The 25,212-nt window shown below is 40.5% G+C and overlaps 1 protein-coding gene across 3 annotated transcripts; it reads left to right on the top strand.

Annotated features, from left to right (window-relative positions):
• The first annotated feature begins 15,000 nt into the window (after nt 1–15,000).
• TLR1 (toll like receptor 1) lies at nt 15,001–23,304 on the top strand. Of its 3 annotated transcripts, none has more exons than XM_008053017.2 (3): nt 15,009–15,047; nt 18,091–18,184; nt 20,086–23,304. In XM_008053017.2, exon 3 carries the CDS (start codon nt 20,143–20,145, stop codon nt 22,519–22,521), a length of 2,379 nt encoding a protein of 792 aa, XP_008051208.1. In that variant the 5' UTR covers nt 15,009–15,047; nt 18,091–18,184; nt 20,086–20,142; the 3' UTR covers nt 22,522–23,304. The 3 variants fall into 3 exon arrangements, with proteins under 3 accessions (XP_021565427.1, XP_008051208.1, XP_008051215.1); XM_008053024.2 differs by lacking the exon at nt 15,009–15,047 and adding an exon at nt 15,402–15,471; XM_021709752.1 differs by lacking the exon at nt 18,091–18,184 and having other exon boundaries at nt 15,001–15,047.
• The last annotated feature ends 1,908 nt before the right edge of the window (nt 23,305–25,212 follow it).

The following is a 25,212-nucleotide window of genomic DNA, read 5'->3' as shown; positions in this document are numbered from 1 at the left end:
CCAAAGGCGCGGGATTACAGGCTGAGCCACCGAGCCCGGCTTCTTCTCTTCTTATAAGGACACCAGCCATATTGGATTAGAATTTGGTTCTTTGTTCAACAACAAATTAACCCTAGCTTACTGTAACAATTACACTTAACTTTACTTGCCTCTTTCACGGTCCTATCTCCAAATATAGTCACATTCTAAGCTACTGGGGGTTAGGGCTTCAACATACGAATTTGAGGGAGAATGGAACACAATTCAGTCCATAGCAGGTGGCTATGTAGATAATTTGAAAAATATTGTGGGCTGGGTGCAGTGGTTCATGCCTGTAATCTTGGTACTTTGGGAGGCAGCAGCAAGAGGATTGCCTGAGACCAGGAGTTCAGGACCAGCCTAAGCAACTTGGCAAGATCTTGTCTCTGCAATAGATAAAAAATTATCCCGCCTGGACAGCGAGACCTCATCTCTACAATAAATCAAAAAATCAGCCGGGCGTGGTAGTACATGCCTGTAATTCCAGCTACTTGGAAGGCTGAGGCGGAAGGATCACCGGAGCCCAGCAGGTCGAGGCTGCGGTGGCTGGGAGCGGCCACTGCACTCCAGTCTGGGCGACAGAGTGAGACTCCAACTCAAAAAACAAACAAACAAACAAAAATTATCCAGGTGTGGTGGCATGTACCTGTAGTTCCAGTTACTTGGAAAGCTGAGGTGGAAAGATTACCTGAGCCCAGGAGGTTGAGACTGCAGTGGCTGTGAGTATGTTACTGCATTCCAGCCTGGGCAACAGAGTGAGATTCTGACAAAAAAAAAAAAAGAAAAGAAAAGAAAAGAAAAATATTGTGACTGAGATCGTTAGTTGTCATCAGTATCCAATCTCCCCTTATTTAGTCCTAGTATGCTCAAGTTTTATAAGGGCACCTGACAACCCATCTGGAGTCTACATTTCCCAGCTTCCCTTGCAGCTTGATGTGAACATGTGACTAAGTTCCTCACAATGGAATGTAACTGGAACCGACATGCCACTCTCGTCCACATCTCTAAGAAAGATGAGTGTGGATTCCTTTGCCCCTTGCCTGTTCCATTTGGGTGAGAGAAGAGAATTGGAGGAACCTGGGTGTGGAGACCCCCCCAGTGATTTTGTCATTGTGTAAATGTCAGAGAGTGTATTTACTCAAATCCATATGGTACAGCCCGCTATGCACCTAGGCATATGATACAACCTATTGCTGTTAGGGTTCACACCTGCACAGCATGTGCCTGAACTGAATACTGCAGGCAATTGTAACACAATGGGAAATATTTGTGTATCTAAACATAGAAAAGGTACCGCAAAAACATGGCATAAAAGATAAACAATGGTACACCTATGTGGGGCACTTATCATGGATGAAATCTGTAGGCTTGGAAGTTGCTCTGAGTCAGTATGTGAGTGATAAGAAGGCCTAGAGCATTACTGTGAACTTTATACACACTGTACACTTAGGCTATGCTAAAGCTATACATTTTTTTCTTTCTTCGATAATAAATGAACCCTGACTTATAGTAGTTTTGTTTGTTTGTTTGCCATATATACTTTTTATTTTTGAGTTGGAGTCTCATTCCATCGCCCAGGCTGGAGTGCAATGTCATGCTCACCGCCACCCCAGCATCGACCTGCTGGGCTCTGATGATCTTTCCGCCTCAGCCTTCCAACTAGCCAGAACTACAGGTGGGCACTACTACGCCCGGCTACTTTTTTATTTACTGTAGAGACGAGGTCTCACCAAGTTGCCCGGCTGGTCTTGAACCCGCGGGCTCAGGCAATCTACTCACCTCAGCCTCCCAAAGTGCTGGGATTACAGGCTGAGCCACTGAACCCGGCCTACCATATATACTTTCAAACTTTAAAAAAATTTTTATTCTTGTAATGATATCTAGCTTAAAACACAAAGACATTGTATAGCCATACAAAAACATTTTCTTTTTTGTGTGTCTTATTCTGTAATATTTCTCCCTATTTTAAAATGTATTTATTTTTAAGTTTTTACTTTTTAAACATATTTGTTAAAAACTAAGACATAGGCAACCCCCTCGGATCCCCTCCCACTGTTGGAGCTTTTTCTGTCCTCAATAAATCCTGCTTTCTCAAAAAAAAAAACAAAAAACGAAGACATAACCATACACATGGGCCTAGGCCTAAACAAGATCAGTATAATCAATATTACTGTCTTCCACCTCCACACCTTGTCCTACTGGAAGGCCTTCAGAACAATAGCACGCATGGAGATGTCATCTCCTGTGATAACAATGTCTTCTTCTGGAATACATTCTGGAGGACTTGCCTAAGGCTGTTTCACACTTAGTTTTTTTTTTAAAAGTTGGAATGTATTCTAAAATAGCAATGAAAAATGAAGCATAGTAAATACTTAAACTAGTAACATAGTAATTTATTGTCAAGTGTTGTGTACGGTACATGATTGTATGTGCCATAATTTTATGTGACTAGCAGTGCAGTAGGTTTGTTTACACTAGCATCACCACAAGTACAGGAGAAATATGTTATGCTAACACATCACTAGATAATAGGAATTTTTTAGTTCTATTATAATCTTATAAGACCACTATCATATATGTGATATGTCATTGACTAAAATGTCATTATGTGACACATGACTGTATCATAAACCAAGTGACTTAAAAACAACAGAAATGTATTGGTCACAGTTCTAGAGGCCAGGAAATCCAATATCAAGGTGTGGGCAGGTTTGGGTCTGGTAAGGGCCCACCTCTTGGTTCACAGACAGCTTGTCTTCTCACTGTGTTTTCATGTAGGGAAAGCGGTTAAGGAGCTAGAATCCATTCATGGAGGCTCCACACTCATGACCTCTGATCACCTCTCAAGGGCCCCCACTCTCAATACCGTCATCGCTTATTATTCAAGGAGGATTGGTGTCCAGGGCCCCATGGATACCAAAATCTGAGAATGCTCAAGTCTCTTGTGTCAACTGGCATAGTGTTTGCATGTAACCTCAGCACATCGTCTCTACTTTCCCTAAAATACCTCAGACAATATAAATGCCATGTAAATAGTTGTTTATCATATTTAAAATTTGTAGTACTTTTTATTTTTGTATTGTTATTCATTTATTTATTGATCGAACATTTTTCAATCTTTGAATTTGTGGATTCAGGATCTGTGGAGTTGAAGTGCTGACTAGGGGGTTAGAATTTCAACATATGAATTTTGAGGGAACACAAACATTCAGATCATAGCAAAAGGAGTGAGAAACTTAGATATTGATCAGGGAGGGCTGCTAGAATGAACCCTGGTGAAAGCTTTTTGGGCAACCCTGCAGCAGCATGAGGGTCCTGGGCACATAGCTGGGAAGGCCCTTCCAAGGAGAGGGCATGATGGCTACAAAGTTGGAAGTGCAAGGGAACCATGAGCAAAGAGAGCATCCAATTGGCAGCTATGCTGGGTGTGTTAGTTTCCTAGGGCTGCCATAACAGATTACCAGTAACTGGATAGCTTAGAATAATAGAAATTGATTTCTCACAGTCAAGAGGGCAGAAGTTGGAAATCAAGGTGTTGGCAGGGTTGGTTCCTTCCGGAGGCTCTGAGGGAGAAATCATCCCCTGCCTTTCTCCTAGTTCTGGTGGTTGCTGGCAATCTTTGGTATTACTTACTTTATAACTGCATCACTTAATTTATGCCTCTGTCTTCACAGGGTGCTCTCCTCTGAGTCCCTGTCTTTTTTTTCTAGTTGGATTTAGGGGGCCTCCTTAATCCAGTGGCATCACATCTTGACCCTTACCTTAATTGTATCTGCAAAGACTCTTTTCCAATGAGGCCATATTCTGAGGTTCCACAGGGACATGCATTTTTGGAGGGTGAGTGAGGGACACTATTCAACCTACTACTCTGGAGTTGGCATGGTTGTCTCTGAAGGCATCATGCTGAGTGTGGCAGAAGAGAAGAAATGCTATCTTGTGGAGAGGTACAAGAACAAGAGTGACAGGCAAAGAGGGTGGAAGGGATGGGTGTGAGAGAATAAGAAGGAGATGGTGGATGGAGGTCTGGGACATAAATGGGGAAACTGTGTGAGTTTTAAAGAGAACCAGAACACAAAAAACAATCCCGGGAAAGGAGAAAGCATGTCTGTACTTCTGAAGATTTCTGGAGACCAAATGAATGAGAAAAGAATGAGACTAGCTGGGCTCGGTGGCTCAGCCTGTAATCCCACACCTTGGGAGGCTGAGGTGAGTGGATTGCCTGAGTCCGCGGGTTCAAGACCCGCCTGGGCAACTTGGCGAGACCTCATCTCTACAATAAATCAAAAATTAGTTGGGCATGGTAGTGCGCACCTGTAGTTCCAGCTACTTGGAAGGCTGAGGTGGAAGGATCGCCGGAGCCCAGCAGGTCGAGGCTGCAGTGACTGGAAGCGGCCACTGCACTCCAGTCTAGGCAACAGAGTGAGACTCCAACTTAAAAAAAAAAAATGAGACTAAACACCAGGCTGTAAAGTCCTGAGGGGATTTCTAAAACCACAGGGACTTTCTGAGGGTTTTTAATTACAGTTCCATTATTACTAATCACAACATAGTCAAGGCTAAATTCTAAGTCGTTTTTCTTTTTCTCTGGGTGTTCCATTAACTGGATTCCGAAATTCCCCCCTTCTCACCCCACAGTGACATCTCAAGCAGATGTCCTATGTCTCCAGTCCTTTGGAGGAATTAATTCTGTAATCTAACTTAAAAATTTTAATCTCTGATTCCATCTAAAGCTTTCCCCATATCTTAGGTTAGGCTAATCGCCCATCCTTGGCCTATGGGGTGTGGGTGTGGTTTCCCCAGGAGACAGTCTTCCTCCCTCTCTTTCTCCCAGGTCTAGACCAAGGATGAGGTGTAGGAAGGCAGATCTCCTTGTCTATATTTGTGTTGATTAAGCTGTAGGACACAGAGACCTCAAATGCTTAATAAGACAGATGTTTATTTCTTTCTTAGATAATAGGTCAAGTATAGTCAGGAAACCTAGTATAGGTAGCTGTCTCTACTCCACAAAATCATTCAAAGATTCAGACAGGCCTCCTTGCTCTGTTTCCCATAGCTCTCATCTTCTCTTTGGGCCTCCATTCACTCCTGCGTGGAGTCATAGGAATTAATGAAGCTCTCCTGTACCTTGTCTGAGTTCTGTAGCCCAAGGTAAGCTGAGATAGAGATATAACCCCCTTTCCAAGTTTATGACACAGCAGTCTCTAATTGCCTCTTGGCAGGGGTTATTCCAATAGAAATCTCCAGGAGAGTAGACAGCAGTCTCTCTATTAAGTTGCATTCCTGAATTCTAGAGGGTATGTGCAATGTTCTCTGAGACTGCTCGGAGAGGGTGAAGGAGAACCACCTTAGAGGTTGATCCTGCACATTGCTGCATCGAAGTGAGTATCTTCCCGAGGAAAGAGATGCCTGGTCTCCTGGCGTTGTGTCCTACTAGTGCTCCCTCTTCACTTGGCTTGAGAAGGAGATGTCACCTCTCCCCTAGGGAAAAAGGGATGCAAGCTAACATGATAAACACTGGTATCCCATGCTGCTGACACTCTCTCTGCCCTTCCCATTCTTAGATGGCCTGGGAAATGTAGTGTGGGGTGGTGGTGCAGATGTGAGATCCAATTCACCAGATAGTTAGTATGTCTTGGGGAAAGTGCTCCAATTGTTGGCGGCTTTCTTTAGAATGTGGGCTATATAACATCCACTCATCCTTGATTTTGGACCAAAGTTCTAGGAAAATTCTAGTCAATACCCTATTTATTACATAATATGTAGAACCAACTAATGGAAAGGGAAACCAAAATTCTTGGTAGGCAACTGAATGACATGACAAATAAGCAACCTAAGAAAAACCTATCTTAAATTTGGATAAAATAATCCACAAAAATATATATTATCCATAGTAATAGGGTAATAAAAGAATAATATAGAAAAAAGGCAAAGAATAATGGTATGGGTATGTGTCCATTGGTTTGAAGAGTTTACTTCATGAGATATATTCTAAGAGATGGGGTCTTACTATGTTGTCTAGGCTGGTCTCAAACTCCTGGCCTCAAGTAGTCCTTCCACCTTGGCCTCTCAAAGGATGTGTATCCTACCCATACACATCCCAAAGAAATGCTGCTGCTTATTTGTTGAATGGTTTATAACTGCAAAGACTGTGAACAACTTAAATGCCCAACAATAGATTGTTTAAATACTTTGTAAATTAAAATATTAAATAATACATTATAAATAAAATGGATTATTATTCAGCCAATGATAAACAAATTGTGGAGGGCTATTTATTGACATGAAAAGATAGTTATGATATATTATGGGTTAAGAAAATCAGATTACAAAACAATATACACAGTATGATGTTATTCATGAGTGTGTGTATGTGTACATGGTTTGCACATGTGTAAGTAGGCAAGTTGTTACTAACTCTTTGAATAGCAATTTGGCAGTAAGCATCAAGAGACCAAAGTATGTTCATATATAGAGAAAAGTAACTGCATAGTTGCCACAAAAAATATTGGTGTATCTCTATTTGTTGAGATTATTGTTGATTACAATTTTTCTTTTAATGTATTTATATTTCATGATTCTTCTTCAGTAAACTTGTATTCATTGGATAATAAAAATTAAAATAACTGAATGATTAGGCTTGAGAAGAAAGCATGCATATATACATTTAATCTTGTTTTGGAGAAGAACTTTTGAACTCTAAAAGCAATGTGGCAGTACTGTGCTGAAGCTGATTCATTCAGACTTGTGAAAGACAATTCTTACATATTCAGGAATTTTGCAAGTAGGTTCGTTGGAAGCAGGAAATCAGCACTGGTGGGAATATTTACACTGCAGATATTAGCAAATGCTGCATAATAGAACTTTTTTGAACCTGGCTTACCAGCACACAGCTAAGTGACAGTAATAGCATAGAAAAGGGAAGCATTTATATAAAAATGAATTTTTGCTTTTGCTCAAAGGATCACAACATGAAAAGGTAAACAATGGGGAAGATGTTTGCAAAAAGTTTGACCAAAACTCAATGTCAGTAACATAGAAAAAAATATGGGCCAGGCATGGTGGCTCATGCCTGTAATCCCAGCACTTTGGGAGGCCAAGGCAGGAGGATCACTTGAGTTCAGGAATTCGAGACCAGTCTAGGCAACATAGTTAGGCTTCATCTCTACAAAATAAAGTAAAGTAAAATAAAATAAAAATTAGCTGGGCATGATGACTTGCAACTGTAGTCTTAGCTATTCATGTGGCTGAGGCAGGAAAATCACTAGAGCCCAGGAGTTTAAGGCTGCCGTGAGCCACGATTGAGCCCCTGCACTTTAGCCTGGGTAACAGAGTGAGGCCATAGCTTTGAGAGGGGGGACGGGAGGAGAGAGAGAGAGTATGCAATTAAATAGTAAAACCATAACCCTGATATAAAAATAGGCAAATAACGTGAACAGGTAATTGATTAAAGAGATACAAATTGCCAATAAACAAAAACTTCAGTGACATTTATTTTTAAAAGAAAATAAAAATGCAGTGATATTGAGATGTCACTCTACATCTATCAAGTTTACAGATCTCTAAAATTCTATTTTTGTGGAGAATGTGTGGAATATATACTCCAACACATCCTTGGAGGGCAGTTGAAACAAACTTGATGGAGAGCACTTGGGTGATACATAACATAACATAACTTAACCATGTTCTTTAGCCACATCATTCCTTTCCAGAAACTTATCCTAAAGCAATAATAAAAAATTCCGACCAAAACTATGTACAAAGGGGCTTGTTGGCATTCTGTGAAACCAAAAGAGCAAACCTTCCTTTAGTCAGACAACTGGAGATGACTGGTCTTGGGCTACGATGTACTCAGGTACTGACATAACAGTGGTGATTTTAAAACTTTGACTGGAAAACTTTAGGTAGTTAAGAGAGGATTCATTAAAAGGCAAATGTCCAAGTGGCATCATTTCTCAACCCCACTCAGGGATTGAGAGGTATAATTTGATGTTCTAAAGTCAGGTGGGTGAGAGGAATTGTGGGATTGTGTGGGAAGAAGGGGGAAAAGAGGAAGGAGAAGACTATTGCTACTCTGTCCATTGACATGCATGGTAACCCCACTGGAAGAGACACCTCACAAACAATGAGCCCAGAGCATTCATTTTCTTCCTTATTGATTAAGAAACCATACTCTCTGCTCCTTCATGATAAAAACCCTCATGAAAGTTTTAACACAAACTTGCATCCAGGCACAGTGGTTCATGTCTGTAATCCCAGCACCTTGGGAGGCTGGGTCAGGAGGATTGCTTGAGGCCAGGAGTTTGAGACCAGCCTGGGCAGCACAGTGAGACCTTGTCACTCCAAAAAGTTAGCTAAGTAGGGTGGCACATGCCTGTAGTCCCAATTACTTGGGAGACTGAGGAAGAAGGATTACCTGAGCCCAGGAGGTCGAGGCTGCAGTGAACTGTGCTCATGCCACTGCACTCCAGCAGGGTGACGGAGTGAAACTCCAATTCATTTTAAAAAAAAAAGGGAAGTTTCTCAACATGATGAAAAAACTCACAGCGAATATCATACTTTATCGTGATATATATACTTAAAGTTTTTCCTCTAACATCAAGAACAACACAAGGATGTCTGTTCTCACCACTTATTTTTTTAATTTATTTTAAAGATGTGGGGTACAATTCAGGATTAGGTGTACAAATGTTGATTATGCATGCTCTCTCCACTTATGTTCAACGTTGTCCTGGAGGTACTAGCCAGGACAATTAGGAATCCATATTGGAAAGAAAGAAGGACAACTGCCTCTATTTGCTGATGCCATGATCTTGTTTATAGAAAATGCTTAGGATTCCACTTTGTCTTGATCAGTTTGGGTTGTTTTAACAAAGTACTCTAGCCCGGGTGGCTTATAAACAACAGAAATTTATTTCTCACAGTTCTGAAGTCTAGAAGTCTGAGATCAGAGTGCCAGCACGGTCAGCTTCTAGAGAGGGCCCTCTTCTGGGTTGCTGAGTGCTGCCTGTTGCTCTCTCACATGGCAGAAAGAAGAGTAGAGAGTTCGTTGGGGTCTCTTTTACAGGGAGCACTAATGCCATTCAGGAGGTGCCACCCTCAAGACTTAATTACCTCCCAAGGCCCCCACCTTTTGATACTATCACATTGAGGGTTAGGGTTTCAACATATGCATTTTGGAGGAATAGGGACATTTAGGTCAAAGCACTGCTAAAAACTATTAGAACCAATAAACAAGTTCAACAAGGTTGTAAGATACACACCAATATACAAAAATCATTAATATTTTTATATAGTATAGTGAACAAAACAAATTTAAAAATTAGAAAACAATGTCGTTTACAAGAGCATCAAGAAATACTTAAAAACAAATTTAACAAAAGGACATCCCATGACCATGGATCATAAGACTGAATATTGTCGAGGTGGCAATACTCCCCAAAGTGACCTCTAGAATCAACACAATTCCTGTCAAAATATCAGTTGGCTTCTTTGCAGAAATTGGAAAACTGATCCTGAAATTCATATGGAAATGGAAGGGACCCAGAAAGACCAAAACGATCTTGAGAAAGACCAGTTAGAGAACTCACATTGTGATTTCAAAACTTGCCACAAGGCTACAGTAACAAGACAATGTTATCTGGCATAAGAACAGACAAATCAATCAATGGAATAGAATTTAGAGTCTAGAAATAAGCCCCTATATCTACAGATAATTGACTTTCAATAAAAGCACTAAGACTATTCAGTGGGGAAAAGTAGATTTTTCAACAAATGTCTGGGACAACTGGGTATCCAGATGCAAAAATAAATAAATTAAATAAAGCTTGTTCCCTACCTCATACAAATACAAAAATCCACTCACTATGAATACAAAACCTAAATGTCAGAGTTAAAACTTTCAGAAGAAAAGATAGGCATAAATCTTCACGACGTTGGATTTGTCATTGGTTTCTTAACTATGACACCAAAAATATAAATGACAGCAACAAAAGATGATATCATCAAAATTAAAATATTTGTGCTTCAAAAGAAACCACAAGAGAGGGAAAAGGCTACCCCCCAAATGAACAATGTTTCTGCAAATCATGTCTGATAAGAAATTTGTCTCTAGAATATGTAAAGAACTCTTACAATTCGATAATTAAAAAGGCAAATAAACCCATTAAGGAACTGGCAAAGACTTTGAAAACACATTTCTCCAAAAAGATAACAGATGGTCAATACACTCATGAAAATATGCTCAACATCATTAATTATAAGGGAAATTCAAATCAAAATTACAATGAGAGGCCATTTCATACCCAGTAGGGGGGCTATAATAGAAGTCAGATACTAACTGTTGGCAAGAATATGGAGAAATTAGAATCCTCTTATTCTGCTGGTGAGAATGTAAATGGTGTGAAAACAACAGTGACTCTATCTTGGATGCTGATCTGCCTTGTTGACGTCTGATTAACCCCAGTTCAGGAATGCCTCCTGATTTCTACTTCATTTATCATCCTTAGTATAAGAACATGCACTCACTATGAATTCTGCCTTTAAATCAAACCAACCTTGATGTCACTGCACACATTATATAGGCTATGACACACATAACATTCTTGCCTGTTCTGGAGGTTATTTCGGTCTCCATAGATCATGTACCCTTTACCCCTATGGTATGTAAGTCTTGGTTTTGGAGAGTAATGGTGCAGAAATCTTCTCATCTTGCTGCCACTCAAGACCACCCTTCTGCCCATAAGTTCCCTAATAAGTCAACCTTAACTGACAAACTGGATTTGTCTGCTTTGTCCTTTGGTTTCTCTGCTCCTTCGATATTTGGGGGTTATTTTGCATATATGACCCTTTCATGGAATTAATGGTATGGCTGCTTTCAAACAGTCTTGCAGTTCCTCAATGTAGAGGCTAAATGCTAAATGTAGAGTTACCAATATTATGCAGCGATTCCATTCCTAAATATGTAACCAAGAGTAACCACTCAAAAACTTGTGCTTGAATGTTCATGGCAGCATTATTCATAAGAGTCATAACGTCTATTAACTGATGCATGGATAAACAAAATGTGCTATGTACATACAATGGAAAACTATTTGACAACAAAAAAATGAAATATGGATTCAATCTACAACATGAAAACATGTTAAGTGAAAGAAGCCAGTCACAAAGGGCTACATATTGTATGATTTCATTTTTTTTTAAATCGGAGTCTCACTGTCACCCAGGCTGGAGTGCAGTGGCACGCTCATAGCCACTGCAACCTTGACCTGCTGGGCTCAGGTGATCGTTCTTCTTCAGCCTTCCAAGTAGCTGGAATTACAGATGTGCGCCACTATGCCCAGCTAATTTTTTGATTTATTGTAAAGACGACATCTTGTCAAGTTGCCCAGGATGGTCTTGAACTCCTGGGCTCAGGCAATCCTCTCATCTCAGCCTCCCAAAGTGTACCGCTCTTTCTTGTGGCCAGTTGGCGGAATCTGTTTTTTTTTTTTTGAGTTGGAAGTTGGAGTCTCACTCTGTTGCCCAGGCTGGAGTGCAGTGGCAAGCTCACGGCCACCCCAGCATCGACCTACTAGGCTCTAACAATCCTTCCACCTCAGATTTCCAGTAGCCAGAACTACAGGCATGTGCTACCACGTCCAGCTAATTTTTTATTTATTGCAGAGACGAGGTCTTGCCAAGTTGCCCGAGTTGGTCTCAAACCAGCAGGCTCAGGCAATCCACTTGCCTCGGCCTCCCAAAATGCTAGGATTACAGGTGTGTGTCACTGTGCCCAGAATATGATTCCATTTATATGAAAGATCGAGAATAGACAAATCTATAGAGATTAGTAATCCATAGAGTAGATAAGTGGTTGCCCAGGACTGGGATGCATAGGGGTCTGGACAGGCATGGTGAAGGGCTGTTGAGCTTCTCTTTAGGGAAATAAAGTGTTCTAAATTGATTTGTTGATGGCTGCACAACAGTGTCTACATACCGAGAGGCATTGTACACTTTAAATGGGGACATTTTTATGGTATATGAATTATAACTCAATAAAGCTTAGTTTGAAAAAAAGCTAACTACAGATCACATTTAATTGATGGCATATTTATACTGCCCTGGATCTCAAAAAAAATGTACATACAGGAGTACAGGAGTGGGCAGATAAATGGCTATGGAGATAAGTACAGGGTTGTCTAGAGGATTAAGATCTGAAATCTTTGTTTAGAGACAAGGTGTCGCTCTGCTGCCCAGGCTAGAGTGCAGTGCTCTGATCACGGCTCACTGCAACCTCAAACTCCTAGGCTCCAGTGATCCTTCCACTTCAACTTCCTGAATAGCTAAGACCACAGGCATGCACCACTATGCCTGTCTTATTTAAAAATATTTATATATATTTTTTATTTTGTAGAGATGGCATCTTGCTCTGTTGCCCAGGTTGATCTCAAATCCTGGCCTCAAGCAATCCTCCCAACTCAGCCTCCCAAAGTGCTGGAATTATAGACGTGAGCCACTGGACCCAGCCTGAAATTTTTATTTTGAATTAGCTCTGTGGGTTGCTGTTAACTGAACTTGGGCTTGTGCTTATTCGCATGGCTGTGATAACTCTATTAAGACTTGTGTTGAGCCGGGCTCGGTGGCTCAGCCTGTAATTCCACGTCTTTGGGAGGCTGAGGTGAGTGGATCCCGTGGGTTCGAGACCCGCCTGGGCAGTGAGACCTCATCTCTACAGTAAATCAAAAAATCAGCCAGGCATGGTAGCGCATGCCTGTAATTCTGGCTACTCGGAAGGCTGAGGTGGAAGTATCTCCAGAGCCCAGTAGTTCGAGGCTGCAGTGACCGGGAGCGGCCACTGCACTCCAGTCTGGGTGACAGAGTGAGACTCCAACTCAAAAAAAAAAAAAAAAAAAAAAGACTTGTGTTGCCCAGTATGGTAGCCACTAGCCACATGTGACCGCTGAGACCTGAAACATGGGTAGCCCAACTGAGATGTGCTGTAATTATACAACACACATTTTGAAGACTTAGAATGAAAAAATATATATACTATTTTATTAAAATATTTTATATTGGTTGCATGTGAAATAGTATTTTGAATCTATTAAGTTAATAAAATATATTTAAAATATAAAAATAAACCCTATTCTCCAAGAATTAAAGTTTTCCTTGGGAGGTGTGGCTGTATTGATGCATAGTGTACAGGATTACAAGTGTGTGTTTGCTTCATAGAGACCCACTGGACAGCAGAGAGAAAGAAAAGAGGAAAGGGGGCACTCAGGGTGGTGTGGATGTTTCATAGGGAAACACAGGACTCAGGGTACTAAGGGGCTTCACTTACTGCCTTGCAGACTACCTGTCCCTGGGCATGACTCCCTAGGCCTGGATTCACAAAGTCAATGCCTTTGGGGGCTAGGAGTTAAGCTCTCAGTTGAAGAACCCCCTCAAGTCCACTTATGAGGTTCAGAGAGGAAGTAGTAGATGGATGGTTTCATTCTTTCTGTTTCAGAAATATATTTAGAGACATATTTCCTGTACTATACAAATTCTGAGGTGAGGGAAGTAGAAGGAGACATTGAGACTGTTGCAAGTCAGAATCCCAAAGTTCTTAGTTTAGGGAAGTTGACCTTGTTCTCTGTATAGTTTAAAAAAAAAAAAAGTTGATTACAGGACAGAATTGTGAGGGGAAGGAAGGAAAAGAGTTTTTCTTTCCAACATCCAGTTTGTAACTGAACACCATGTGATTCTAGGCTGAGGACAAGTTCAGAGAGAACTTGTCAGTTGGTATTCCTTAGCTTAGTGTGAACATTTGTTGTTTTGTTATTTATTATTGCTGTTGTTTTTCTAAAAGACAAGAGTGGCGCTATCAGAATGACTTTCTTGAACATGCTGACAACTAACCCTAGGAAAGTACTTGGATCTTATCTGAGAAAAAAGATCCCTCACATGCTTTTCGTATAGGATTTTTAAAAATCATGTTTTGGATCGGATGTGGTGGCTCAAGCTTGTAATCCCAGCACTTTGGGAGGCTGAGGTGAGAGGATTGCCTGAGCCCATGGGTTGGAGACCAGCCTGGGCAACTTGGCGAGACCTCATCTCTACAATAAATCAAAAAACTAGCCGGGCATGGTGGCGCATGCCTATAGCTCCAGCTACTTGGAAGACTGAGTGGAAAGGATCGCCTGAGCCCAGCAGGTTGACACTGGGATGGCCTTGAGCGTGCCACTGCTCTTCAACCTGGGTGACGGAGTGAGACTCCAACTCAAAAAAAAAAAAAAAATCATGTTTTGAAGAAAGTTTGAGAATATCAGTGGGAAAAAATGTCAGCACCAAATTCTCTCTAAAAACCAATTTGTCAGAAAAGACATGATTAGCATCCATTCTATAATTGGTGCTTAAATTATTTTCCTTCTTTATAAATGCATTTTAGTAAAACTTTGATCTTGACCCCTCCCTCTTTCCACTCTCAGTCACTTTTATATATTTATTTTATTTTGTTTTTTGTAGAGATGAGGTCTTGCTATGTTGCCCAGGCAGTTTTTCTGCCTTGGCCTCCCAAAGTGCTGAGATTACAGGTGTGAACCACCTTGTTGGATTTAAGTCATTTATAAAGTGGACTGATCAAAAGGCAAGAGGGAAAAAGAAAGCAAAACAGCTGAAACACACCCAGACCCACACTTCCAAATCTGCCATCACAGCCACAACAGTAAGCATTTTGAATTCAGTCAATTGTGATCTGCAGATTATGAACTCCATTCCTTTATATCATCAGTGTAGACAATCGCGAACTGACTACAGTGAAATACAGACATGATTCTATTTTACTACGGGCCTATCAGTTAACTCACGGACCCTATTCTATAGATGAATAGGGGAAAATAAGTTTACATTTAACTATGTAATGTACTTCCAATGGAATTCGGTAGGTGGCATAAAAGAGCCTTTCTGGTTTGTTTTCAACGCTAAATGTGGTTAGCAATGAAACAAGTGTTCAAGGAAGTGCTTGAATTTCCTACAGACTGCCAAACGGACCAGGCGAGCCGGCTGTCTTGGTAAGCAGCATCTTATTTTATTCTGTAAAAGAAAATAATCGAATAACTAGTTGTTGGATATAAAAATCTCAAAAATCTCTGTGACTGTGTTTCTGATATGTACATAGTTGCTATGTGGTTTGTATTAGTATTTGGTTATCAGCTGTTAGTCCTCAATCAGAGAAAGTTTGTTTCTGGAATGATACCTCATGCATCATTTGCTTTCAAGAGATACTTGTGAGTTGGGAGACAAATATTTGGGTCACAAACATCTTCTGGTTTTCTTCCAGAGCAGCTGCTAGTTGGGTTTCAGAAGGCATCTGTCTTCACCTTCTCTCTCTCTCTCCATGTTCTCTTCTCAGTGAGGGTGTTCAGGAAAATAAGATACAAGTCCATTATTCCTAGAGACACTGCAGCTGTTCAACTCCTCTGCTTTTATAGGCAGGTTTCTTTTAGTTCTTCTCTGCGCCTTTCCCACTAGCCATTCTTTCTGTTTTCTTAGACCACAGACACTGTTCCCGGGAGCTAAAAGTCAAGTGGAATTACAGCTTTTGAAAATGTTTCCCAGGCTACACCCCAGTTGGTCAGAAGACTTGGAAGAGAATGTATCTTTATAACAAACAAAAAGCAAAAGTTCACAAAATCACATAGGCAGGAAAGTTCTTGAACTGGTCCTAATCCTCTCAACCTGTGGTTAATAGTTAATCTGGTACACAGATGACTCTTAATAAATATTTGCAGGACTGAATTTACTGGACCAATCAAAGCCCTGATTTGGTGCCCCTAAAGTCTCCAAACCACGGCAATTCAAAGGTATTGATTCACTGTATCATATAATGGAAGACTAAAGCTATTATGATGAAAAGGAAAAGAAACACACCTAAAAAAGTATTTTGTACTTTTGAATTAAAGTATACTTTTTCTGTTCAATTTAGCAAATAATGATTTTATTTGGTAGTAAAATAGTTTTGAAGTTCTAATATAGATAAGCTTTAATGATGGTCATTAAGATTTTGATAAACAATGCTTTGGTCTGGGGAACTGAGCCATAGACCTTCATTGATTTAGTAAGTTTGATATATAAAATTTAAAGATCCTATGAATACCTAAAAAATCAGTTCTTCCTATGTACAATATTTTGATTTCTTAATTAAAGAAATAAAAATGACCTTATAAATTGAGTTCTTGAAATTAATGAATTTATTTATTTATTTAGAGTTGGAGTCTCACTCTGTCGCCCAGACTGGAATGCAGTGGCCACTCCTGGCTGAGCCACTGAGCCCGGTTGAAATTAATGACTTTAAATGAAAGGGCAAAGGGAGGTTGAACAGATAGAAGATCTTTGAGCTAATTAATTTAGCTAGATATAAAACTGGGGAGGCCGGGCTTGGTGGCTCAGCCTGTAATTCAGCACTTTGGGAGGCCGAGGTGAGTGTATTGTCTGAGTCCACAGGTTCGAGATCAGCCCGGGTGACTTGTGAGACCTCATCTCAATGAAATGAAATGAAATGAAATAATAAAATGCCGAGTGTGGTAGCTCACGCTTATAGTTCTGGCTGCATGAAAGGCTGAAGCAGAAGGATCACCAGAACCCAGCAGGTCCACTTTGGGGTGACTGTGAGTGTGCCTCTGCACTCTAGCCTGGGCAATGGAGTGAGACTTCAACTCAAAACAAAACAAAACGAAACAAGCAGGGCTCGGTGGCTCAGCCTGTAATCCGGCGCTTTGGGAGGCTGAGGTGAGTGGATTGCCTGAGCCCGCGGGTTCGAGACCCGCCTGGGCAACTTGGCGAGACCTCATCTCTACAATAAATAAAAAAATAAGCCGGGCGTGGTAGCACACACCTGTGGTTCCAGCTACTTGGAAGGCGGAGGCGGAAGGATCCCCGGAGCCCAGCAGGTCGAGGCTGCAGTGGCCGGGAGCGACCACTGCACTCCAGTCTGGGTGACAGAGTGAGACTCCGACTCAAAACAAAACAAAACAAAAAAAGCTGGGGTTGTGCTTTCATTAAATGCTTGGGGACCCACACTTTTATACATTCAAATCTCTTGTGGTGGTTGCTGTTGTTAAGGGAACAAGGACAACTTTCACCTTGCTTGTGGTGAGCTCTGTGAGCTAAGCAGTCACTTTTATGCCTTGTCCTTCTGGTCACTTTCTGCACACCATGCCTGACAGTGTTGATCACTGCTCCCTTGAACTATGGAGTTGGCGAGGAGGTGGAAAAGCCCCTGATTTGGATTCAGGCATAGGAATAAGTAGGACCTTAAGCCCAAACCACTTTTACTTTGACCCAGCTTGAAATAGATAGTTCTGTTTTGAAATACCAGGCAGTAATTGGGTATCATTTTCATTCCCATTGTCTTAGTCTTTGGGGGCTGCCATAACACAATATCATCAGCTGGGTTGTTAGTAAACAATAGAAATTTATTTTTTTACAGTTTTGGAGACTGGAAGTCCAAGATCAGGGTGGTAGTATGGTTGGGTTCTGGTGAGGACCTTCTTCTGGGTTGCAGATCACCACCTTCTTATATGTTTACATGGCAGAAAGTGGGCCAGAGACCTTTCTACGGCTCTTTTTATAAGGGCTCTAGTCCCACTCATGGTGACTTTACCCTCATGACTTAATTACTTTTCAAAGATCTCCCTCCTAATTCCATTACGTTGGGGGTTGAGATTTCAACATATGAATTTGGGGGGTTACAAACATTCAAGCTATAATATCCATTTAAGTGTCACTCCTTGTGTGAGTATCTCTTTCAGGAAGCTGGAGATAAAAAATTAGAAAATTGGGTGGTGGTGGGACTGGCAGTTGAGGGAAACTGCTAAGGGAAGGAGAGGTATACCTCATCAACAAGGGTACCCACATGATCAATGTTTATATATCTAACCCTGAATTGTACCCCACATCTTTATAATAAATAAGTAAATTTTAAAAAGATATATATATATGAAGAAAAAAATTAGAAAATTTTTGGGTTCTTCAGCCAAATACAATCAGTGCCATGAAAATAGCACCTTGACTTATAGCATAAACTTTAATGTCTGCATCATTTTCCTTGCTCAGGGTCTTCATGAATGCTAAGAGAGGTTACCAGCTCCTCTTCTCTGTTAGAAGAAATCAGAATGACCAAGATATCATTGGGCGTCTCTATGAAAGGGTAAGTTCAAGGAAGGTTCTAAAACATTTAAGTTTGCATAACTAACTTGTAAACAGGGGTTGTTTCTAGAAGTTACATTATTTATGTCCTTCGATGCCTGTGGAGATATGGGAGGGGAACATGTGAAGAGATATTTGGCGGTACCCTGATACCGATGGCTTGCTTGTCTGACAGATCCAGGGAGTTCTGAATAAGTTCCTTGAGAGAGCTGGGTAGCTGTGCAGCCCCAGCTATTAGGGTCTCTGGGGTGAGGAGTGCACACTCTCTAGGGTTCAATCCAACACAGCCCCCTCTGCTCTCATGTGCCCCTGGAATGGTGACCATATAATAGTGTCTGAGCTAGAATGGTTTGAATACTAGTGCAATAGCGCAACCTAGAACAATGCCTAGCACTAAACAGGGAATAAATACATACCTGATAAATGAATGAAAAAAGTATTCTGAATAAGAGAGAAGAATAAACAATCCTCATTCTCAAAACCTACTGGTGTTCACCACCCTTCATCATTCTTGGAGTAGAGTCCCAGCTCCTTGCAATGATCTACAAAGCCCTCTGTGATCTTGGCCCTGTCTCCTCTCACCTTTGCTCACTCCATGCTAACAGTGACCTCCTCATTCTCCCTCAGACAAGCCAAACTCAAGTCCATCTCAGGACCTTTGTACTTGCCTTTTCCTTTGGTGGAAATGCTCTTTCCCCAGATTTTCCCCTAGGTTACTCATTCACTTCACTCTGATGTTTTACCATACTGTCATCTCAAAAATGTCTTTCTAACTAATCACTCAAAAATAGCCACCATCAAGCACCATCCCATACCTATAATTTACTCTGCTTTATTTTTTCTGTATAGCACTTGTCACTACATGAAATTGAGTTAAGTCATTTATTTATTTTCTATATCTCCATTAGGTTATAAGCTCCTTGAAAATTAGGACTTTATCTCGTTCATTGGTCTCTCTCCAGTTCCTTAAACATGTCTGACAGGTGATCAATCAATATTGGTTGAATAAGTAAATGGATGGATGGATGAATGAATGGATGAATTTTCTGAGAGACCTGTTATTGTGATCTAATTACCTTTTGAAAGACTAATAGAACCAAATCACATATAGGTAATGAAAGATAATGCCAGAACAGTCCCAATTTCACCACATGGGAGAACTGTCAAGGAAGTCCTGGGGACATAGATACATGTCAAAGGGTGAAAGCCCACCAGGTGAATCTGAGCCAGAGTTCTAGATGATCTTAGAAGGGTTGGGACCAGAGGATTTTCCATGAACTATCTGTGTTAGTTTTCTGTGACTGTGCAAATTACCATAAATTTGTTAACTTAAAACAACATAAATGAATTGCCTCACAGTTCTGGAGACCAGAAGTCCAAATTCAAGTTGTCAGCAGGGCTGCTGGGTCACTCCAGGGCCTCGTCCAGATTCTGATGGCTATTGGTTGCCATCTTGGGACTGCATCACTCCAGACTTTGCTTTTGCCCTCATATGGTCTTCTTCTCTGTGTCTCTGTTGTCTCTTCTTTTGTCTCTGTCATGTATTCCTGTGCCTTTCTCTAAATCATTGACTTTAGAGACCACCCGAATAATTCAGGATGATCGTCCCATTTCAGTATATTTTATCATCTCTGCAAAGATCCTTTTTCCAAATAAGGTAACATTTATAGTCTCTGGGGGTTAAAATATGGTTGAGATGTAGACATAACTTTTGCCACTCTTCAACCTATTACACCACCCATATTAAAACTCATTTGATTAAAGCTAGCATAATCATTTATCAATATGTATATTTCCCTGACTGTGCAATCCAAATGAATATAGCTTTCATTTTATGAATCTTGAATAAAAAATGTTTAATGTCAGCCATGCCTAATTTAACATAATCTTTTTTTTTTTTAGAATCTGTATCTGTATCAAGATGCTCTGAAGAATAGCTTCCACCTTTAGTGCTACATAATGACTAACATCTTCCATTTTATTATTATCTTCACATTGATACTTGAGATCAGAGCCCAATTATCTTATGAAAGTGAATTTTTAGTTGACAGGTCAAATAGAGGTCTTACCAATGTTCCCAAAGACCTGCCCTTGCAAACAACAATCTTAAATACATCACAAAATTCTATATCTGAGCTTCAAACTTCTGACATCTCATCACTGGCAAAGCTGAGGACTTTGATACTTTCTTATAACAGAATTCAGCATCTCAATATCAGTGTTTTCAAATTCAACCAGAAATTGGAATACTTGGATTTGTCCCACAATGAGTTAGGCAAAATTTCTTGCTACTCTACTGTGAATTTCAAGCACTTGGACCTCTCATTTAATGCATTTGATGCCCTGCCCATATGCCAAGAGTTTGGCAATATGTCTCAACTAAAATTTCTGGGGTTGAGTGCCACACAGTTAGAAAAATCTAGGGTGTTACCCATTGCTCATTTGAATATCAGTAAGGTTTTGCTGGTCTTAGGAGACTTTTATGGGGGAAAAGAAGACCCCCAGAGCCTTCAAGACTTCAACACAGAGAGTCTGCACATTGTTTTCCCCACAAAAAAGGAATTCCATTTTATCTTGGACCTGTCAGTTAGGAGTGTAGTAAGTCTAGAGTTGTCTAATATCAAATGTGTGCTAGATGATAATGAATGTTCTTATTTCCCAAATGCTCTGACAAAACTTCAGATGAATCCAAGGTTAACAAATCTTACTTTAAACAATATCGAAACAACTTGGAATTCCTTCATTGGGATCCTCCAGTTGGTTTGGAATACAACCATTGAGTATTTCTCGATTTCAAATGTGAAACTACAGGGTCAACTGAACTCCGGAGATTTTAATTATAGTGGCACGTCCATAAAGGCCTTGTCTATACACCAAGTTGTCAGTGATGTGTTCAGTTTTCCGCAGAGTCATATTTATAAAATCTTTTCTAATATGAACATCGAATATTTCACAGTGTCTGGCACACGCATGATCCACATGCTTTGCCCATCCCAAATTAGCCCATTCCTGTATCTGGATCTTTCCAATAATCTCTTAACAGACACAGTTTTTGAAAGTTGTGGAAGCTTGACTGATTTGGAGACACTTACTTTACAAAGGAATCAATTAAAAGAACTTGCAAAAATAGTTACTATGACCAAAGAAATGAAGTCTCTCCAACAGCTGGATATTAGCCAGAATTCTGTAAGGTATAATGAAAATGGAAGAAATTGCTCTTGGACTAAAAGTTTGTTGAGATTAAATATGTCTTCAAATATACTCACCGACTCTGTTTTCAGGTGTTTACCTCCCAGGATCAAGGTACTTGATCTTCACAAAAACAGAATAAGCAGCATTCCCAAGGGTATCACCTGTCTGGAGGCTTTGCAAGAACTCAATGTTGCTTTCAATTCTTTAACCGACCTTCCTGGGTGTGGCACTTTGAGCAGCCTTTTGGTGCTGATCATTGATCATAATTCCGTTTCCCACCCATCAGTGGATTTCTTCCAGAGCTGCCAAAAGATTAGGTCCATAAAAGCAGGGAACAATCCATTCCAATGCACCTGCGAGCTAAGAGAATTTGTCAAAAATCTAGGCCAGGTATCAAGTGAAGTGCTAGAGGGCTGGCCTGATTCTTATAAGTGTGATTACCCTGAAAGCTACAAGGGAACCCCACTCAAGGACTTTCATGTGTCGCAATTGTCCTGCAACACAGCTCTGCTGATCACCACCATTGGGGCCATCGTGCTGGTGTTGGCTGTGACCGTGACTTTCCTCTGCATCTACCTGGATCTGCCCTGGTATCTCAGGATGGCGAACCAGTGGACCCAGACCCGGAGCCAGGCCAGGAACACACCCTTAGAGGAACTCCAAAAAACTCTCCAGTTTCATGCTTTTGTTTCATATAGTGGGCACGATTCTAACTGGGTGAAGAATGAATTACTACCAAACCTAGAAAAAGAAAATATACAGATTTGTCTCCATGAGAGAAACTTTGTTCCTGGCAAGAGCATTGTGGAAAACATCATCAACTGCATTGAGAAGAGTTACAAGTCCATCTTTGTTCTGTCTCCCAACTTTGTTCAGAGTGAGTGGTGCCACTATGAACTCTACTTTGCCCACCACAACCTCTTCCATGAAGGATCTAATAACTTAATCTTGATCTTGCTGGAGCCTATTCCACAGTACTCTATCCCTAGCAGCTATCACAAGCTCAAAACTCTCATGGTCCGAAGGACTTATTTGGAATGGCCCAAAGAGAAGAGTAAGCATGGACTTTTTTGGGCTAACCTAAGAGCAGCCATTAACATTAAGTTGATGGAGCAAGCAAAAAAAATAGATCACACACAGAGCTAAAAATATTCATCTTGTCAATGTTGCCGTCCTGGGAAGTTCCAACAATGACCTTATTTTGCATCAACACAAATCTAAACACAATTTTGAGTTTATGATGTAGATTAAAATGTGTACTTCCAGGCCCAAGTTCATAATTTATATGAGGTAATAAAAATTAATGAAATAATATAATTTTGATTTACACAGTTGGTTAATTTCTGACACTTGAGGGATTCACCTATATCTTTGCTATAATTGAATTCACTGAATTTATTATAAAATCAAGAGAAGCACTTGGTTGTCTTCAGTGATGTATGTTTCTGTGCACCAGGGTCAATGTTAGAAAACTCTATGATTTTATGCCTATAGCTGGTTTCTAGAAGAGATTTCTACAGCAGCCGATGCCCTCCCCATTCACACTCAGCCTTTGCCTCTACATGTAGAAGGCTGCTCATTGCTAGTGCTGGACACTCTATGCCTGGAAGATACTTTTCTGGTCATGACACCCACACAAAGGGCAAGTCAGAAGTGCCAGAAAGTTGTTCTTGGAAGCAGCTCTCACCCGGTGTCAGAAAGAGAATTGATGGATAAATACCCCAACTTTCTCACCCATTTTTTGAGAGAAAGCTGGGTGTACTTTACACTCTCTCTGAGTTCCCCAGTAGGATAAAATTTTGGTTGTCCACAGTAGAAATGGCATGATAAAATATTGTCTTGGCTTCCTTTCTATTTTTTTTCTCATTTACCCATTCCTCTGTGAGTGTTTTCTGGAATGACTTCTGAAATAAACTACTTGCAGTTGAATACTTGTCTTGAGTCTGATTTTGGAGGAACCCAAACCAAGAGTGTATTCCACTTCAGTTCAGATGGAAATTCTGAGAATAGTTTTCTGTGACTGGGGTTCTAGTTGTATGAACTAACATGCACAAAAGTCTTTGCACTTTTGATCAGAAGCAGGAATATAGTCAATATGTAGTGCATCTATACATGACAGTCCTCTCTTTGGAGGATATTAAAACAGAGCATGATCAGATAGGGGCAGTACAAGGAATGGACTAGATCTGATATTTTTCATATGCAGCAAACATCTCCTCAGTCTACCTTTTTACTCTGGCTGCCACCTCTAGGCAGGTGTACCCTGACAAGCACTTGTCATAACTGCACCATGTACGTTTCACCTTATGCTCCATGTCTTCACCGATACTACTGCATGGGAAGCCTATTCAACCATTCTGATACATGCACAAACCTGGAAGCAACAGGAATATCTAATGAGGTGATCGTTGATCACTATAGGATGGGAGTCATTAATTAAATACTCTTCTACTCTCGGGAGGAAAAAAATGAGGCCTAGTCTATGTTATTTTTCACACAGTCCCTAATGACAGTGAGCTTTATTGCCCACAATTAAATAACTCACTCTTGGATTGATTTTCCATTCTTTCTTGTTTCATTCTTCTCAGTTCTTTCACTCTTGAGCCCTGAGATTGCTTTTCCAATCAAACGACCTGCACACAAAGCTCTTGACTCAGTTTCCATTTTTTTTAGTGCAAGGGGACCCAAATAATACATGCATATACGATTTGCTTCTTGCCCTAAGGAACTTACAGTCAATCGGAGGACATTACATACAGCCAAATAATTAAAATAAAAACCAATGAAACAAAAATATGCAATGGAAAGTCAGAGATCACTTAGATTGAGTGAAGTCTTCTTTTCCATTGGGTCTTAAAGTCTTTGCTCTGGGCTACAGAGTGAGACTCTGACCCCTCCCCCCCAAAAAAAACTCATTCTGTTGCCCAGTGAGTTGGAGTGCAGTGGCATGCTCATGGTCACCCCAACATTGACCAACTGTGCTCCAACGATCCTTCCACCTCAGCCTGCCAAGTAGCTGGAACTATAGGCACACATTACCAGGCCCGGCTATTTTTTGATTTATTGTAGAGATGAGATCTTGCCAAGTTGCCCAGGCTGGTCTCAAACCCACGGGTTCAGTCAATCCACTCACTTCAGCCTCCCAAAGTGCTGGCATTACAGGCTGAGCCACTGAGTCCAGCCCCAAGATTTTTTTCTAAAAAAGACCTATAAAGTGTCATTGATTGAATTGTGTCCCCCAAAATTCATGTGTTGAAGTTCTGAATCCCAGAACCTCAGAATGTGACCTCCTTTTGAAATAAGGTTATTGAGATGTAATTAGTTAAGATGAGGTCATTAGAGTAGACTTGAATCCAGTATAATTGGTGTCTTTATTTTTTTACTTAGGGATTATTTAACAAACAAGATTTTGAGAAGAAAACTTAGATCAATCCTATATACAAGTAGCTGATCTCGTAAATGGTTTTGAGGAAACTGGTAGGAGGTTGCGACTGTATTGGTGAAGTCTCCTGCCAAAGGTTTCCAAGTTGGAAGATAAACAATTCAGGTCAAAGTAAGGATAAATATATAGCAATGAAAATAAAGATTTCACAGGTCAGAGAAAGCAATGAGCAAACATGCAAACTCTGTATCAGGTCTGGGTTTCCATTGTAACTCCATCCCTTATTTGTAGATGTCCTTGGCCAAGTTCCTTAAAGTTTCTAAGCCTAAATTTCAATATTTGTAAAATTTACCCTTCCAGTAACTAGTCAAGACCTTTAGATTTCCAGGTATGAATTTTAAAACGGTCCAATATGTCTCCAAACTACAGAGTTCATATAGCAAACTTTCCAAGTG

Source organism: Carlito syrichta, unplaced genomic scaffold (genome assembly GCF_000164805.1).
Source record: "Carlito syrichta isolate Samal-C Ts95f unplaced genomic scaffold, Tarsius_syrichta-2.0.1 Scaffold73072, whole genome shotgun sequence".
Classification (NCBI taxonomy): Eukaryota; Metazoa; Chordata; class Mammalia; order Primates; family Tarsiidae; genus Carlito; species Carlito syrichta.
Note: the sequence above shows the minus strand (reverse complement) of the source record. Positions and strands in the feature narration are given on the sequence as shown.